The sequence below is a fragment of the Dermacentor variabilis genome, chromosome 2 (assembly GCF_050947875.1).
Source record: "Dermacentor variabilis isolate Ectoservices chromosome 2, ASM5094787v1, whole genome shotgun sequence".
Lineage (NCBI taxonomy): Eukaryota > Metazoa > Arthropoda > Arachnida > Ixodida > Ixodidae > Dermacentor > Dermacentor variabilis.
The window spans coordinates 237,033,937-237,053,707 of NC_134569.1; the positions used below are offsets into that span (position 1 = coordinate 237,033,937).

Here is a 19,771-nt window from a genome sequence, read left to right on the forward strand (position 1 = left end):
CGCGAGATGCTGGAACTAGTCACTCTTTCAACTCATGTTCTTTTTTTTTTGCCTTTTGTTTTACTCACGCACTGACCGCCTGACCGGCTCTTCTAATGCCACAACAACATGCCGCCAACGACACCCTTGAATGCTCCCTAACCTCTCGCTTCCCACGTCTGACTGATCGCAGACGCGTCACTTCCGGCGAGTTGTAATGGCGACATTTTTTCGCAGTTTCGATCTGAAAAACATCAGTTTTTTTTTTTTCGAGCGTTTCGTGAAGCGCTCACTGGCACTTGAAGCGTAAAATTTTCCTTAGAGGCATGTCTAAATTATCTGAAACGGGGCTTTTTACGCGGTTCAGAATTTTGTTGCAGTTGACTTTAAATAGGTTCAGATTCGAAGTCACCGCTTGAGTAGGCCGGTGAAACAACAAAATAGTCCATAATAATGCGAATAGACTATTTATGATTTAGGTCCTCTAATAAGATATCTAGGTTAGTTTGATCAGTGATGAGCAGGATTTACATTTTTCGTCCAGGTAAAAATCTGCCCTAGAACATCGCTATTTTTCTTGAACTACTAGCACTAAATGGTTATCCAAGTTTTCTTTACAAATAAATAGCATGTGAATGATTGTACATAGCGAAGTGATGGGTAAGCCAATAAACTAAATTGGCATTGTGTGTTTGGTCATATCAGTGTAAGCTTGATAAATTTAGTGTCATACATGTTCTATTGGACTGGGCTATTGGTTGACAACGCGAAACTAGATTAATGGTTCCCCATGTCAGAAAGTATTAGGCTATGTTGCTACTTACAGCCTTATAGGCTATAAGTAGCAGCATAGCTACTATATAACTTACTTTACAAGGTGTTTCAGCTAACTTTAACCAGAGTTTAACAATATGCCAATGCAGTCTAAGACGACGCGACCAAATGCACGTTGCTCCCTTTTGCATGCATATATGTATGTACGCGGACAGTTTGGGAGAGCTGCAATCACGGCGCGCAAGCGGGTATGTCACGTGTTTCTTTTTTTTTTTTGTAGTTCGCGGGCATCCTCAGTAACCTGAAAAACTCTAATACTTATTAGACATAAAGTTAGAAACTATCTAATCGTACGATTGGCAAAGCGCTCTACAATTTTCTAATCGGACTTTTATGCCTAACTTTGTTGCTTCAGAAGTAGAAGTATTAATCTCGACGAATTATCTGATTAAACAAAATACAAAATATAGCGTGACACACTACATACAAAAGTGAGCAACATGCATCTGGTCGCGTCGTCTTAGTGTGCGTCGGCATATTATTAAACTGGCTAAAGTCAGCTGAAACACCCTGTATATAAGTAACAATAGAAGTACGTCAATACAGCTACAAGGGTTAGCAATAGAGCTAACCCTTGAGCTCTACTGGATATTTCGCTGGGAGCTCCATGCTGAAATAAACACACTCCGGTTATATCTTGTCTGTATGTGGTAAGTAGCGATAGAAAAAACTGCTACAGACGTCAACAACTTCCTCTCAAGGCCACGCTCTCTGCACTACGCTCGCCGTGATAGAGATAAAAGCGTCTAGCCAAGCTCTATTTTTCAGGGCGAGGTAATGAAATGCCATCTGACGCTAACGCCGATAAAAGCGAAGTGCTTACACGCGCACATGAAGCAAAGGCGCACAGCTCTGTTCGGTCGGGGGAGCAGTGCAACCGGAGATGTCCGTCGGAGGCCACGACACAGCAGAATAACAAATCCGCCCGGAAAAATAGAGGCCGCCACGAGTCGCTCATAAAGAACCGTCATCGCGGCCAGAGGCTAGACGCATAGAGACTTTCGAAGAACACGCACGATGCTCACCAAGTTTGTCTTTCTCGCGGCCATGCTCGTCGTAGTCACCTGCGAAGATGACAACGACACGCTACTCGCCAAAGCTCACAACCAGTTCGCCGTGAACCTGCTGAAGCATTTTGCGACTCAGGATACCTCGTCCAACGTCTTCTTCTCTCCGACTAGCATTGCCGCTGCATTCGGCATGGCCTACGCCGGTGCCCGGGGAAGCTCAGAGGCCGAGCTCGGGTCTGTGCTCGGTCATACTGCCGTTGGCCTCACAGATCGAGCAACAGTGCTCGCGGCCTACAAGAACCTGCTCGAACTCTCCGTATCCTCCAATGTGACGCTGGATGTGGCCAACATGGTCCTCGCGCAGAGCGGCTTTCCTATAACGGACAACTACAAGCAGCAGCTGCGCGAAGTCTTCGACGCGGAGCTCCGGTCGGCCGACTTCGCCAACGAAGGTCCCAGGGTGGCGGCCGAAGTCAACGCCTGGGTGCGTGAAAAGACCAGGGGCAAGATTTCTGGCATCTTGCCTGAAAGTCGACCGCTGGACATCGTCCTCTTCATCCTGAACGCCGTCTACTTCAAGGGCACCTGGGCGAGGAAGTTCGACGTCGCCGACACCGTGAACAAGCCCTTCTTCAACCTTGGAACCACCGAGGTGAGCAAGCCGGCGATGCACCTCAGGATTCGCCTTCCTCACACCCGAATCAATGCCCTGCACGCGTCCGCTGTGGAGATCCCGTACGAGGGCGGCAAGTTCAGCATGGTGGCCGTGCTCCCGGACAGTCTCACAGGTCTTCAGACGCTGAGGGAGGGCCTGTCGGTCGCCTCTCTCGAAGATCTCGGCAGCAAGCTCCACACAAAAGACGTCATACTCCGGCTGCCCAAGTTTGAGATGAGCCTGAGTTACAACTTGGTGAGCGCAATGAAGGCACTCGGACTGAACTCCGTGTTCGGAAGCTCGGCTAATTTCAGCGGAATCACCGAGGGTATACCCGTCTACATATCGGATGCCGTGCATAAAGCGGCCGTCCAGGTTAACGAGGAAGGAACTGTCGCCGCCGCCGTTACAGGACTGTCCTTCGTGCCGATCTCGGCTCTCAATGCCCCACCACCACCCGTTTTGTTCACTGTTGATCGCCCTTTCTTGTACTACATCAGGGACAAGAACACCAACCGCATCCTCTTCATCGGCGAAGTCCATAGTCTTTGACGCACGTGATCTTTCATGCGATCTCGTTTAGGGACAACTATCGAAGGACTAGAAAAGTGTCATTTGAGCTAGAAAATAAGGGAGTTATTCCTGTTTCAACATAAACAGCGCGCTTTTAGTACAGTCCTCGATGTCTCTCCTAAATGCTTAGAAATCCATTCTATTGGGGAGGAGAACTGCTGTCGCGATTCGCCTCGTGCGCGACAGATGGCGGCGCTGCGAACGGCGCTCCGGTGACGTCACTCGAGAGACCGGCTTTTGTCATTTACTAGGCGCCGGCTATAGATTAGCTTCAATATGTCGCATTTTCTCGCTGTTTGACCGCGTCTCGTGTAGCACGGCGCTCTCCAATTGCTGTCTGCATTTTTCTAGTTTTAATTCCTTAAATGACAGCATTTGGAAGACAACAAACGTTCTATAATTAATGTACCACCACCCGATGTAGCATGGCATTACGCTGCTAAGCTTGAGGTCGCTGATTCGACGATGGCCGCCGCATTTCGATGGGGCCGAACCGCAAAGACCTCACGTACAGGTAAATTTACGTGCACGTTAAACAACCGCAGGTCGCCTAATCAATCCGGAGTCCTCCATTACGGCACGCCTCACAATCATCTGATGGTTACGGCACGCAAAGTCCCAAAATTTCCTTTCTTCAATAAAACATTTTGAGATATCCGCAGCCCTTTCGGGCAGAGCAACAACTCGTGAGTCAGTCATAAAACATCGCGTATGTAACATAAGTAAATGAGAGCCTAAGCAGCTTTTGAAATGGGGCACGATCGCAGGACCCATTTACAAAATTTCGCGCCGGCTAAGGGGCATTGTAGATGAATACAAATTTTAAATTTCGCTAACTATTCTCGTCACTTGGTGTTCCAAACATATTTTTTTTTCTGGCCAGAAGAACCTAATTTTTTCAGTGACAAGTGGTTCATGTCGTTGCACCACGCTCTATCATGTTTCGCAATCATCAAACATGCTTTACACCATTTCCTTGCAGGTAAATCCGCTTATCATTTTCTAATACAAAAATTTTGCTTATATTAGCATAGGACTATTTGCGTTGAACGCACTTTCAGACTAACGGAGACCAGACGGAAAACATTCCTTTATCAGCGCAGAAATAAAAGAAATGTTATAAAAAAGGAAAACGAAAGAAAGCCTGTGAACATTTTATTGCGCCTTTGTACGTTTACTCTCCACACACACGAGAGGGCGCCACTCAAACATCTCGAGGCTGATTCTGTAATGCCAGACTATTCAATTAATCTGGGCAGATTGTTACACTGGCAGCGTGAAGACCGAGGGCTGTATTTGTGAGTCACGTTGTTTTCTAAAAAGCGTGTGTATGAAACAATATGAACAGACATTTTTCACAAGCCTGTCTCTGCATCTTTGCAATACTGCGCTGTGTCGTCCCCAAGACTGGATTAGCTATGTCAGGATTGGGGGTACAATCCCATCGCTCGTAACCCGTTGTCAAAATTGGAGTCCGGCATGAATTAGAAGGTAGCTGGCCCATGCCGTCGTCCAACTTATCCACGCTGAGGACGTTGATGAAGGGAAGGACTGCTTCTCATCGAGAACGAGGAATATGGGTTTATTTACAGTATCTACATCAGTCTAGCATAACTGCTTGAGAAAGTACATCAGTCTAACATGACTGCTTGAGAAAGTACATCAGTCTAGCATGACTACTTGAGAGAGTACATCAGTCTAACGTGACTGCTTGAGAGAGTGTGTCCTGAGCAGCCGCACAACAGCGGTTTATAAACACTCGGTCCTCCCCCGATACCCAGGTGACGGAAACGGCCGTCCAGGCACCGTAGGCGAGTTGACGAGGCACCGTAGGCGAGTTGACGAGGCACCGTAGGGTAGGCGACCAGGCACCGTAGGGGCCTTTTATTCCACGAGCTGACCCCCGCAGCGCGCCCGCCGGCTGCCCATTGTCTTGCGTCTTGGTCGGCGCGTGGGGAGGGGTCTCAGTAGACGTTCTCGCGGGCTCAGTAACAATAGTTGGTCCGCCGAGCCCGTTTAGTCACAATGGCGACGAGGCTAGAGCGTAACGGTGGCGTTCCGAGACAAGGTTGCCGCTGCTGTCGCAACTGGCAGGCAAAACTTGCACGTCATCGGGCCGTTCTTAACAGCGCCTCCATGGCCCGGAAAATCTTGACTGTCCAGCGCTGTCAACCGCTGGGCAGGATGAGAACGGCTGGTGGCCAGGGGGTGATGCCTTGGTTCGCAGCGGCCACTTGTGTAATGATGTCACCGCTCCGAAACATCCAACAAAGACAGGCAGCTGCAAAACGAACCCCACAACACGGCTCTGCGCCGAGATGACCTACCTTGGCTCTCACTTTAGACCTGCTAGGCTTCAAAGAAAACATAAGTGCAGAAACAAAAAAATGCTCCATTTCGCTACGCCAATTTTTGAAGCAATTTCGTGCTGACAAATTCAGCAATCATGGAGGGAATCCTGCTAAATGAGAGGGGATCTTCTTGGCTTAATAAAATTAACACTAGTAACCCTAAAATTCAGGCGGGACCCTCAAACACAGAATTCAAATTAGTCTGCTCAAACCATCTACATTGCTATGCAACTTTCCCTTCTTATATCTAACGGAGAAGTGTACTCTTGGAGAGTGAGACTCCATCGGAGCAAGCGGCCATTTTTGTGACATTTGATTGAGCCACGTCAGAGGACAGTGGTCGGTCTCGAGGATGAACTTCGCTCCGTACAAGTAACACGACAACTTCTGGGCGGCCCAAACTAAACAAGCGCATTCTTTCTCAGAAGCGCTGTAGGCTTCCTCTCTTACATTTAGTTTACGGCTGGCATAGAGGATAGGATGCTCCTCTTTATCGTCGCCGACCTGACTAAGTACCACGCCCATACCTCTGTCGCTTGCGTCGCATTGAAGTGTGAATTCCTTTGTGTAGTCTGGCGCGCGAAGCACAGGACGAGAAACCAATAGCGTTTTCAAACTTTGGAAAGCGTACTCTTTGTCTTTATCCCAGTGTACGCTACTCGGTGCTCCCTTTCGAAGGGCGCCTGTTAATGGACTTGCCATTTGCGAGTAATTCGGAATGTACCGTTGATAGTACTCCACAAGTTCCAAAAATGAACGAAGGTCTGTTTTCGTTCGCGGCTGAGAAAATTCTCCAATCGTAGCTATTTTCAGCTCGGCCGGCCGTCTCGTGCCCAGGCCGACAACATGGCCCAGATAAGTATCCTGTAAACAACCAAATCTACACTTTTCCGCTTTCATCGTTAAGCCGGCTTCCCTCAACCGTGAAGACACCTGTTTGAGGTGCGGTACGTGTTGTTCCCAGCTATCCGAAAAAATTGCTACATGATCAAGATATTGCAAGGCGAACTCCTGCAAGTCCTTCAGGACAATATCCATTAACTTAGAGAAGCTAAACGGGGCGTTCTTCAGCCCGAAGCTCAGTGCGAGAGGGCGAAAAGTGCCTACATCTGAGATGAATGCGGCATAGCGGCTGGCACTTTCTGAAAGGGGAACTTGCCAGTACCCCCGCACGAGATCTATAGTTGAAATGTATTTAGCAGCGCTAACTCTTTCAATTCGTTTCTCAATGTTGGCTATCGGGTACAGCTGATCCCTAGTGATGGCATTTAATTTTCTGTAGTCAACACACGGACGAGGGTCCTTGTTAGGGGTTTCTACCAGTATTAGCGGTAACGTGTAGTCACTCTCAGCGGGCTCAATAACTCCCAACTCTAGCATGCGCTGTATCTCTGCCTCCATAATCTCTCTCTGTCTTGGAGACACCCTGTAAGGCTTTGATCTTACGGGTTCGGTTGATGTCAGCTCTACTTCATGTGTTATTAGTTCGGTTCTACCCGGCCGATCGCTGAATCTTTCGAGATATTCCCCTAACACCTCTTTTAGCTCATCTAGCTGCTCGGGTCTTAGAGCCTGTGAGCTTACCGAATGTTTCACTACTTCTAGGCTGTTTTCAGAGTTGGAGGTCGCCCTATACTCCTTAAACTTGGTACTAGTGCCATCCTGCTCTTTGATGGTATAGTTATAACGACTCCGCTCCGCTCTACATACGGCTTCATCACATTGCAATGATATATCCACACCTCCTTCCTGCGACCGTGCATTTTCAGAGCATATAGTTAGTATCTGAAAGTTTGCGCAACACTTTAACGGGCCCGTCCCAGTGAACTTCAAGCTTGTTCTTTCTTGAAGGTTTGAGGATCATTACCTGGTCTCCGGCGTTAAACGTACGAAGCCTCGCATTCTTGTCGTAATAGAATTTGGCGTTCTTTTGAGCTACTCCCATGTTCTTTCCGACTAGTTCATGGGTTGCGCTTAGCCGTTCCAGCAGATTTAGCACGTATTCAACCACTGTTGGACTCTCTCCTCTTTCCTCCCACATCTCTCTTGACATTCTTAGTGGAGAACGGAGTGTCCTCCCATACACTAGTTCTGCTGGCGGGAACCCTGTCGATTCATGTGGAAGCGTTCGCAAAGCAAACAAAGTTGCCGGCAGACAGTTTCCCCAGTCCTCCTTGTGCTCGAACAAGAGCGCAGGCAAAACTCGCTTAAGCACTAAATGCCACCTCTCTACACTGTTCGACTGGGGGTGATAGACGGAACTGTTTATTAACTTTACCCCGCACTTTTGCAAGAATGTGGAAGTCAGTGCGCTGGTGAATACTGATTCTTGATCCGCCTGAATTCCGGCTGGAAACCCAACTCGTGCAAAGACTGTCAAAAGCGCGTCTACTACTTCGGTCGAGCTGAGCTCTTTCAGAGGGATTGCTTCTGGAAACTTTGTAGCCGGACACAGCATGGTAAACAAGTACCTGTAACCCGATTTTGTTTTTGGTAGAGGCGCTACCGTGTCTATCACAAATCGTCTGAAAGGTTCTGTTATTAAGGGCGCTACCTTTAGTGGAGCTTTCCATGTCTCTCCTGGTTTACCCGAGCGCTGGCAGCCGTCGCATGATCTTACAAAGTTTTCTATGTCTTTGAAACAGCCAGGCCAGTAGTATTCCATAAGCAATCTTTCCTTTGATTTGTTTATGCCCAGGTGGCCGGACCACCCATTTCCATGAGAGACTCAAAAGGTCCTCCCTGTACCTACTAGGTACGACTAACCGATCTAAAATCCTACCTTTTCGATCTTTGTGGTGCCGATGCAACAATCCTACTCTTTCATATATTGTCACGTTACGCATAGCAATGCCTTCTTTAGCTGTGTGATGTAATTTAGTTAAGCTGTCATCCTTCATTTGCTCCGCTGCCAGTGACTCTCTTTACACACGTAAGAGCTTATCAAAGTTCTTTGAGGCCGGTGATAATAACGACCCTGTCTCGCTTGCGATTGCGTCAGCTTGCTCTTCCTGCAGGCTTGAACTTTGACAATCTAGTGCTACGCTCTCATTGAGCTGGTCAGCTGGCAGGCTCTCCTCAACTGTTTTTTGTCCCTCGGGCCTAGCTAGGATTCGCGTATTGAAGTTATCCCCTTTTCTGCTTCCGCTGGAGTAGCTTGTGCATATTCAGCCGAAAGCGACGCGATTTTACGAGCTTGGCCTCGAGTCAATGCCTGTACTACGCCCTCTCCCAATTTAAGCCCCTTTTTCACGCAGTAACTGATTCGAACGATTCGAAAAAATTTAAGGGTCTTGCAGTGACAAAAATTTGGGAACTGCAGCCTCAGTCTCTAGCTTCCCGAATGATCCACTGATTTTGACTTTGGCTATAGGCAGACAGACGCTGTGTTCTTCTACAACCTGTTTGATCCATGCTACTTCTCCGGTGAAGTCATCTACCGTCACGTAAGACGGATGGACATCGTCCATCGTGGCGGCACTGTCTCTTAGCACTCGGCATGGTTTGCCATTAACTTGCAGGTCGTGAAGATATGGGCTTAAAAGTTCCACATTCTCGTCTTTTTTCCTCTACGTAGAAAAAAACTGCACTAGGCTTCCCGCAGTTTACAGCTACATGTCCCAGTTTGTGGCATATGTAACAGCGGATTGGTCTAAAAGATTTGAATTTTCTTTTCTGCTCTTTTTGTACGGTTTCCCCTTTAGTTTTCTCCTCGCCCTTTTCTGCGTGCTTTTCCTATATATACGTCTACAGGCTCCAATCGCCTAGTCTGCGAACCCTTTTTCAACGGAAATGGTTTCCGCGGTCCATTTCGACCGTCCCAATTTGCATCCTCGGCGTTCAACCTTCTACGCGTTGCGTACTATTCGGCTGATTCAGCCGCTCTTTCCACAGTGTGCACATTCCCTCTGTCTTGCACCCACAGTTTCACAGCCTGGGGGGATGCTATTGTAAAACTGCTCTAGACACATGCATTCAATGATCATGTCTCTGCTGTCGTACGCTTCCGCGCTTTTCAGCCACTCGACTAGGTTGGCCTTTAAGCCGTATGCAAACTCCGGATACCCCTCGCTATCTTTCTTGCCTGTGCTCCTAAACCTTTGCCGAAAAGCTTCGAATGAAAGGCGGTATTTCTTCAGGAGACTAGCCTTAACTTTCGCATAATCATATGCATCCTGTGCACTCAGTCTGGCGATTACTTCCGCACCCTCACACGGCAACATAGACAGCAATCGCTGTGGCCATGTGCTCGGACCGAAGTTCATCTTTTCGCAAGTCCTTTCAAAATTGCTTAGGAACAAGTCTATGTCGGTCCCGACCTCAAATGGCTTTAATAGCCTGTCCATGCGGTATGATTCTGCCTCACTTGATCGTCCCAGAGCCCCTTCACTTCCTTGAGACAACTCCAAACGTTTGCTTTCAAGTTAAGTTGCATTTTTCTTAACTCGCGATTTTTATCGCGTTCCTTTCTCTCTTGTTCTTTTCTCTCTCGTTCTTCTCTCTTTTTCAGAAGTTCCAACCCCATTTCAATTTCTTCCTCACTGGCTTGTTCGGAAATTAGCTCCAATAATTCCGATTTTAGCATTTCCTTGCGTACATCTATGCCCAGTTCCTCACCAACAATCAACAATTCGTCTCTCAGTAGTGTCCTTAACTCCATGATTGCTGCTTTACTGCCTTGGTCCTGCTCGCTAAATCTAGCTAGGAAAACACAACCTAGCTAACACTCAACAATCTAGCTTCCCTACTGTTCTAAACAGAAGAACCACAAAATGAAGCCTAGAGAGTCAAAGCAAGAACCGAGCACTCACCGCAGACACAGCACCACGTCGCAAAGTCCATCTCACCGCTGTCAGCCAGTTATGATTGGAGGCTCAATCCCATCGCTCGTGATCCGTTGTCAAGATTGGAGTCCGGCATGAATTAGAAGGTAGCTGGCCCATGCCGTCGTCCAACTTATCCACGCTGAGGACGTTGATGAAGGGAAGGACTGCTTCTCATCGAGAACGAGGAATATGGGTCTATTTACAGTGTCTACATCAGTCTAGCATAACTGCAAGAGAAAGTACATCAGTCTAACATGATTGCTTGAGAAAGTACATCAGTCAAGCATGACTACTTGAGAGAGTACATCAGTCTAACGTGACTGCTTGAGAGAGTGTGTCCTGAGCAGCCGCACAACAGCGGTTTATAAACACTCGGTCCTCCCCCGATACCCAGGTGACGGAAACGGCCGTCCGGGCACCGTAGGCGAGTTGACGAGGCACCGTAGGGGAGGCGACCAGGCACCGTAGGGGCCTTTTATTCCCCGCAGCGCGCCCGCCGGCTGCCCATTGTCTTGCGTCTTGGTCGGCGCGTGGGAAGGGGTCTCAGTAGACGTTCTCGCGGGCTCAGTAACAATAGTTGGTCCGCCGAGCCCGTTTAGTCACAATGGCGACGAGGCTAGAGCGTAACGGTGGCGTTCCGAGACAAGGTTGCCGCTGCTGTCGCAACTGGCAGGCAAAACTTGCACGTCATCGGGCCGTTCTTAACAGCTACTAGCATAGACTGACAACAGACATTTTTTTAAATACTTTTACTTTGACGTGTACAAAAGCACACGGGTATGTATCGAAGGCTCATTGCAAATTTATGTAAGGTTCTTTGTTTTCGAGTAAAAGACGATAATTCCTGGTTTTCGATCGGGCTAAACCCAATGCCACCCTGGGGTGTTCCTTTTCGTAAAGACTAATAAACGCAAGTGTTGCAAAAGCAATGAACACTACCCTCCTTGCGAGAGCAATGATCGAGATATAGCATATACTGGTAATATTATTATAAGCATATGATATGAACGTATGATATTATTATAAGCATATGATGCGTGCTTTCCTTTCCGGCTAAAGACTCAAGCAAAACCCAGAATATACGAAGTGTTTTTTTAGCTGAACCAAAATTTTTCAAATTGCCTGTGGCAATAGCACAATTCTAACCCTTGAGCAAATTACTCTGGGAGGCGACGCACTGCATCTACGAGAAATCAAAATACCTAACTGAATAACATGACTGCAATAAACCTTTTTTAATTAATTACTTCACGGCACATATTTCAGTTTACGGTTTGTACCCGGTGAGTTCGCAAGACGTATTCACATGGAACGAATTCCAGGGACTACACCAGTTTCGAGATAATTTTCGAAGTTCCCAACAAAATACATCGGCATTCAGATTACTTTTGTGCTACACTGCATAAAACAATGTTTTATTTGAAAAGTGGAACAGCGTATTTTACCCGCAAGTGTGACGGCGCATACTCGAAACCAGTGCCATCCCCATAATTAGGTCTAAGTCGATATGCCTTGCATACTCAGTAGCAGCAATTTGTAGACTGAAATTTGTGCCGGAAAGCAATAAATAAATTCGTTAATTAATGTAAATATTTTCATTATTCAATTAAATACATTGATATCTCGTGTAACTAGTGGCCACCTCATCTAGTAATTTCGCTAAAGGGTTATTATAGAAGTGTGCTGTCTGCCACATGCAATTAAAAAAAAATTATGCAGCTAAAATAAAACACCCTATATGACACATTCAGCGCCTGCGAGCTTTAAATGAAGAAAAGCTAGTTGCTTTTCGAGTAGCCGCGGTTACATAAATATGGCAGTGACACACTGCATCGCATTTCCCACACGTCGCACACATGTCAACGACGGCAATGCGCCAGAGACCGAACTCAGCGCTAACGTTGCTCTGCGTTGTGAACGGTAGCTGAGGCGCTGAGGGACGTTATTCAGTTATACGTTGCCTTCAACGAAGGGAGGCAGATTGGACTAGGTGATATTCTATTATAGTTGTAGCAAGAGCGCATGGCTCTAAGCGGTAATACAGGGCAACAGACAAATACGAAGGCCCAGCAGGCCTAGGATGGACACAGAAATTCTCAAAATGCTTATGATAATGTATGCCAACAAAAGGTGAAGAAGTCCCACCGAGCGGCCGCTGCTTCTTCTGTGAGATATTATTTTCTGTTTTCTTCGAAGAATCAGTGCTGTTTTGAGACTTTATGCTGTTGACCAGAGAGAACAGACATCCCGTGGGATACATACATGTGCAGAAGATCACGCTCAGCATCGCGTGCTCTTTCTGCTCTCTGCAGCGCATCTACGCCTACCACGGCGATGGGCTGCAAAGAGCACCGGCATGTCTGACAGCGCGTCCCTAGGCGCACGAGTGCCGCAGAATTGGCGCCGCATTCGGAAGTGCCACAACACGCGCCTAATGGCGTCGAGCCCGGCGACGCTAGTTTTCAACGCTGCACTACGTTCCAGCGCACCTTCAGCGAATATGACTGAGACATGCGAAAGTGAAGCCAAGAAACCACGAGTTGACGACGACAGGACATCTACCTATGAGCTAAGCGAAGATGAAGACATAGAATGTGACGATACGCCGTTCTCTTTGGTAGCCTGTAAAAAAAAAATGACCTGAGGAAATTCCAGTCGTATTCAGACGTTCACAGGAAGGCCGCAATTTCTGGCAAGTGAATCCAAACCGCGCTGCGTCAGAAATTGTTTCCGCGGCAAAGGAAAAGGTACGCTCGTTCCGCGTAAGTAGAGATGGCAGTTTCTCTGTCAACGTTACTTCAGTCTCATCTGCAAGATATCTACTGTCGATGAGTGAAGTGGCTCATTTGGGAGAATCCATTTATTCCGGCATCTTATACTAAAAATGTTGGCCAGATACGCCATGTCCCAGTTGAATATACAGAATAACAACTGATTAATTCCCTGAAGGATTTTGGCGTGACATCTGGCCGTCGCCAAGCGTGCTACAATCGCCAAGAAGACCGAGCGATAGATTACATTCTAGCCAGCTGTGACCCACACATTGTCAAAGTTACTGAGACGTGGCTGCATCCTGACATACGAGACAGTGAGTTACTACCGCCCGATAAGATAATACGGAATGACTGGGAATCCAGAGGAGGTGGTGTAGCTATAATTGTTAAAGAAGATGCTTAATGCATACGTTTGCCAGGTATCCAAAACCACGAGAGTGTGTGGTGCAACGTTAAGATTGACAATGCCTTAGTCCTTCTCGGGGCAATTTACAGAGCGCCAAATAAGTCGATCGGCTTCGTACCTACAGGATATCAAGAGCTACTAAGATGAACAAAAACCGCGAAATGATCGTATCATTATTTCAGGGGACTTTAGTTTGCCAAATATCGACTGGGGGTCCCTCATTATAGGTTCACAAGAGCGCTCAGAGTGTGAGTCACACCCGCCGTGGTTGCTCAGTGGCTATGGTGTTGTGCTGCTGAGTACGAGGTCGCGGGATCGAATCCCGGAGTCCTCCACTACGGCATGCCTCACAATCAGAAAGTGGTAGTATTTCTTGACGGGTGCTTCGATAATCACAAATAAACAGTTGACAAGAGAATATAGGATCACAAATTAGTATTAGTTGAAATAAAGCACAGTACCGTGCGTAATAAGCTCGAAGAACACGCCGTATATGTGCCTAATTTCTCGAAAGCCGATGACACTGGCATAATCGATTATCTCTCATGCGCCTTAGATCATTTGAGCACTTAGTCCGACGTCAGGGTAATGTGGGTTAAATTGAAAGCTATTATCTTCCATTGCATTGACAGCTTCATACCAGTTACAAAGAAAAGACAAACAAACGGAACCTATGACTTACTTGCGAGATCATCCACTTTAAGCGAATGATCAATGGGGAAAGACAGAAAATGAAACGAAGTCGTCACAAAATATCAAACATGTCAGCGATACTTCGAAACATGGCAACAGAAGCCAAATATAAATATCACGTAGAAACCCTAACAAACTTCATGAAATCATCTACGCAAAGTTTTTGATGCTACTTATCGGGAAGTGATAGTAAATATTACAGTGTAGTCGTAAACAATGCGCTTGTGACTGACCCCGCGGTAATATTATCATGCTCTAGCTAATTCGTATTTTCAGTCAGTTTTTGCTGCTTCAGATCAAGTTGGTTCATTGCCCCTTCCTCGATATCAGTACAAGTGCGCACTAATATCTGACATAACAGCAGTAGCGTACGAAGAAATTCTGTCTCCTATTTTAGACATGGATGAAAAAAATATGTTGGCGCGGATGAGATACCGAGCGCATTTTTACGAAGATATGCGCAATGGGCAGCGCACTACTTGGAAATAATATTTACTGCATCAAACACACAAAAGCAACTTCCGTACGATTGGCCATGGTGGCAAAAGTAATCTTAATACACAAAACCGGTGACAAGCAGCAAATTGAGAATTATCGTCTCATATGTTTGACCTGTGTTTGCTGCAAGCTACTCAAACATATTATTTCGAAATCCGTATACACTGATTTAGAACATTACAAAACCTTTGTTTCCAAATCAACACAGGTTCAGGCAATGCCTTTCTACCACCAAGCAGCTAATGGAAACAATCAACGACTTTTCTAGCGCTTTGAATAACAAAAACCAACTTGACGCGATTTGTTTCGACTTCTCTAAAGCCTTTGACGGAGTCGTTTACTATTTATTAATAATCTGTAAATTGGCACAAATGGGATTATTTGCAATTTGGTAGAATCGATCCACGCATATCTGTCCAGTAGAACGCAGTATGCGGAAGTGAATGGCAGTTCGTATTCGTTTACTGCGTTATTCGTCGGACAGAGCGTTAGGCCACGTTTCAGGAGATCAACTTCCTCGGGGCTTAGACTCTGGGATATGTCTACTTAAGCTTAAACTCTACATCTTACAGTCAAATTTTCGTTCTGAACGAGAAAGAAAATACAAAGAATCATACCTTATGCACAAGTTCAAGACATTGCAACCAATAGGCATAAACGTTTCAAAGGGAGCTTTAGAATTCGCTAAGCTAAATTTCAAGCTGTAGGCAACAACATTTAGTTTGGTTTCTTAGCGTCTTTTTTTCTTCTTTTCTTTCCTTTTTTTTTCCCAGGCAGCGTGTCACATGCCGTAGACACGCCCACGCAGGTGTTAACACGTGATTGACAGGCGGCCGGGTTCCCGGCCTTGTGCACAGCATTCCTTTATTCTCAATTCGACACGCTAACACACCTTCGCTCGTTGCCGCACCCACCCGCCTTACACACTCTGGCTTGGGCTTCCGGCGCGGCGCTGCTTGAAAGTATTAGACAGCTTTAGTTAAGCGTACGCAACTATAGCGTAGGCTATACAGCGTACGCTAAGCAGCGCACGTTTTCTACTATTTTAGTTGGCCGATGATATCTTTGGATCTCTGAGGCCATGTGCCGTCGTTGCGACTATTTCGCGCCTGTAGCGATAGGTGGCGCTGACATCTCGAACGTTTCTTTTGTAGGCTTCGACTCGTTCGAAACGAGAAGCGATCTCTAAAACACCACGAAGTTATCCATAATACTGTGTCGTCGAAGCGGCCTGAGACTAAGCGAAAGCTGTTTACACAGTCATTTGCTACGAACGAAGCGCATTTTACAAAAGCAACGGCAAATTCAATTCGAAGCGGGCCACGCTTCGAATTGAATTTGAAAACCACGCAAAAACGTTAACGCTAACTCGTTTGCGTTGCGTACGCCCGCTATACCCGCTATTTTGTTTAGCGTTCAGCGCATGCGCAGTGACGACCCGCTATTTTTTTAGCGTACGCTATACTAAAACTGTCTATTTACAAGGTACACCACCGTAACGCGCGAGAGAGCTACGATCCGCCACGACTTAGCCCGCTGCTTCACTTACTTTACCGCGCCGGCAGCCAGCCATTGAGCCAGCGTCTGAGGGTAAACCACGTGGGGTAAACCAGCGCCTGGGTAAACAAACTCGACTCCACTCCTCAATGTCTGTACGCCTAGGGACACACGCCTACAACTTCCTTCGCAGTACCTAGGCAGGGTCAGCGAAAGCCCCCAGATTTTCTCTCTCGCGCCCGCTCTTACTCGCGCCTGCGCACAAACGACTAGCGATCTCTCAAAATGAATGTCTCGTCTAGGGAGACCATAAATTTTGTAGGAAACTCTATGAGGGAGACGGGAGGACGGGCGGCATGTAGGCTCCTTACACAGCGCAGCAGCGCCAGATTTTCCTCTAGATAATATAATAAGAAACTGTTTGATGGGAACCGGTGCCACTGGTATTATCAGTTAGTGCGTTATGATAGTAATAGAGTATCTTTTATTACTTTACTTTTGCAGTATAAGAAAAATATTTGTTATGTGACATGCCTTGTTTTGCCCTGGACTCGCCAGGTGGTGAAGTAGCGCTAAACTTGATTGCCAAGCGCGCGTATGGTTGCGTAACTAGTGGCAGCGCGTTTTCAAACATCGAAGTTTTTCTTGCACATTCTGATGCCGTGACAACCAGTGTGTGGTGACTCGAAGCACAGCCTGGGCACTCCGGTAGCGTTCTATGGTAAGCAGAGCCTAATTTACGCTCGTCTAGATAGCGGGAAATTATATGAGTCAACAACATTTTATCTTTCTTTAACCGCCCTTACGTGAGGTCTGAAACTGCGGTTTGCCCCCTTTGTCCTGTACTTGCGCTGGCGAAGAGCGACATTCTGTGCACTCGTATTTCCCCCCCTTTGACTATGACACACTGCAGCACCACTCGCGAATCGTGACAGAGCGTTAGTACGTGATGCTGTTCGGAACTTTTGCACCTTTAACAACGGGTTGGGACATATGGTGGCAAAGTTGTGACTGGTGTTGCAGAAGTTGTGGGGCCCGGTAGTGCTGAAGTTTGCGTCATAACTTGGCGGCTGGACGTAATTATATTTATTCAATCGTGCTTTTTACCAGTTGTAACAACGTGTCATTATTTCGCATTGTTGGCGGCGTCTCCAGGACACCAAAGCGGCAACGGGGACATCAAAACTAGAACCCGTACTGGTCCGTGGGTTGGGGCTCGCTGTAGCCTGCGCGTGCCAGGGGTGCCGGCTATATATATATATATATATCAGTCATGGAAGTGTGGCAGTACACCAAATGCATGGACTATCATCAGAACTTATGAAAACCTGAGGCAAACCAGCAGCTTCAAGAAACGGTGGCGGAAGACTCCATCTTTGAGTCCTAGCCTACACACGGATGTTCTATAGCACTTTTGACATGAAATCCTCATGGCAGCGTGCGGGACATGGTCGCCCAGGGACCAATTTCCAAGTCATCACTTTGGAGGATTCTAAACAACGGCCTTTCACCTGTACCACCTTAACCAATGTGTTGAAAATGGGGACCTGTAAAATTGTCTTTATTTTTCGAATTGGGCCCTCACAAAAGCCGATAAGTCACCGGACATTTTGAGCATCATCATGTGCGCAGAAGAAGCCAATATTCACAGGAACGCCCAAGTAAATATACATAATGCCCACTGTTGGAAAAACTTCAGTCCACACTGGGTATAAAGCGCAATCAGCACCAGTACCAGCGGTCGCTCAATGTGTGGTTAGGAATTTGCGACAGTGCTATAATCGGTCCCACCTTCGATCACGCTCTGACTGGACAGCATTACAGGAACGCAATCCTTCAAGGAGTAGTGGATGAGTTTCTCAGTGAAGTCCCGCTGTCACATCTTCCACTTCTGTGGTATCAGCAAGATGGGGCACCTGCACACAGCAGCAGCTAAGCATGAAACTAGCTGGATGCGACTTTTCATGCGCAACAGGTTGGAAGGCACAGGCCTGTAAATTGGCCGGCCAGGTCACCTGACCTTACTCCACTCCTTTTAATTTTTGGGGGCTATTTGAAAGATCATGCTTACATGATCGAGATGGACGTCAGATTAGCTCAAGACAAGGATAATCGATGTCTGCCATAGAATTCCGGCGTCGGTCATCAAGAAAGCAACTGAAGATATGATAAAATGGACATAGTACTGTGTAGCTGCAAAATGAGACCTATTTGAACACGTCCTCTAGGCAGCAGCTGGTGTTCATGAGCTTACGAATCCATAGGTAATAAGGGCACACTGAAATCTGATCTTTTCTGTTTTGGGAAGACTTCTTGATTGCCAGTTCGGCTCATTTGGAAGTGGCATATTTACTTCCTTGAACACATCGGTTTTGCCTATTCTCTACATGTTGGTTGCTTCCCGGTCTCTTTATTTCGCTTTTATTTTTTTACACGAACCTGTTTTTGCAGCACGCATACATTTTCATAAAAAATAATATGGTCACCTTTTATTTGGCTTTGGTCCGAAGAAAGTTTCTGGCGCAAAATATAGCTTCGTGCACACTTTTTCAATGCTGTGCGAGCAAAGCCGGGATTTTGAAACACTCTGTGCCTATTCTATTGCTTTTCACATTTCGTGAGTGGTCAGAGTGGCGCTTCAGCCATGTTATCAAGGGGCTTTTGTTATCAATGTCATCAGTTGGCCTTGAGAGACGGATAATAAATGTAACCTAAAAATGAGAGGAAGGAACAGCTGCGAAGTTGCAAAACCTGTTGTTGGGGCTCCTTCCGTACCATTATCAAGGTGAAGGGCCGTCTTTTCGGGTCTGCGATAGGCAGTGAAGCTGCTTTCAATCAGCTTATTTGAGGGTGCTTCCTTATGATGTGGGTGTGAGTGCACTCACGTGGTATTTTTCATACTCATGAGGTTTCTTTGCCAGTCTGAAAAATTGTACATTGCTGAAAACACTGCAGTTAGATGTCATTTTGGGTGCCTACAAATGCGTCATTGACACTTTGAAAATGAGGGCAGTACTTCTCGAGTTAGATAATTAATTGCAGTTACCACATTAAATCTCAGTAACAAATAAATCTCAATAACGAAATAATTACTGGTGGCTACTCCACTGTACTGGAAACAATAAGCACTAGGATTTCTTCGAGTAATGCAAATGCTATTTTTTAAAGTCTTGGCGCATGATAGTTGTGGCACCCTGTATAATTCACTCAGTTGCAAATGGTTTCTTTGTTACTTTCCCATGTATGTTGTATTTCATACGTCTTTTCCATTCTAAGACAAGCTTTGTGAGTGAAAGCTTGTAGCTACACTCCTGTAGCTCTACTCCTGTAATAGCCCTAAGAAGGCTGACAGTATAAATAAGTGAATGAATGAAGTAACCGAAATGAGGCCAAGCCGGATTCACTCGAAATCAGACTAAACAGCGCTCATGAGTAGCAGCACCTATGCTCGGACTCGCAGGAAGAGTGAGAGAGGCTGCAGTTTCACTGGAAAGGCAAAGCAGTACTAGTGATAGTGAATTATGTGACAATAAGGTGAAGGAAGATTACACAACCGAGAGAACTCAAGCTGTGAAATTGTACTGACTCCTACTATGAAGTCTTGTATTTACTCATATAACACAGTCATTTCAGTGCTCAATTCCTCGAGGTCACACGAAGTTTCCTCAAGTGCAA

General features: G+C 46.5%; 2 protein-coding genes across 2 annotated transcripts in view; both read left to right on the plus strand.

The window, feature by feature from the left end:
• The first annotated feature begins 1,724 nt into the window (after nucleotides 1-1,724).
• On the plus strand, nucleotides 1,725-3,706 carry LOC142573167 (iripin-2-like). Its single transcript, XM_075682734.1, has one exon. The coding sequence runs from the start codon at nucleotides 1,831-1,833 to the stop codon at nucleotides 3,028-3,030; it is 1,200 nt and encodes a 399-aa protein (XP_075538849.1). The 5' UTR covers nucleotides 1,725-1,830; the 3' UTR covers nucleotides 3,031-3,706.
• Nucleotides 3,707-16,587: 12,881 nt separating this feature from the next.
• The window catches only part of LOC142570726 (uncharacterized), a 175,172-nt gene continuing 171,988 nt past the window's right edge, over nucleotides 16,588-19,771 (plus strand). The window contains exon 1 of the mRNA XM_075679071.1: nucleotides 16,588-16,817. Within this exon, the coding sequence (XP_075535186.1) occupies nucleotides 16,815-16,817 (3 nt within the window). The 5' untranslated portion in view covers nucleotides 16,588-16,814. The remainder of the gene's footprint in view (nucleotides 16,818-19,771) is intronic.

Excerpts from the sequence above, each read along its gene's own strand:
- LOC142573167 (XM_075682734.1), top strand. The coding sequence starts at position 1,831 with ATGCTCACCAAGTTTGTCTTTCTCGCGGCCATGCTCGTCGTAGTCACC.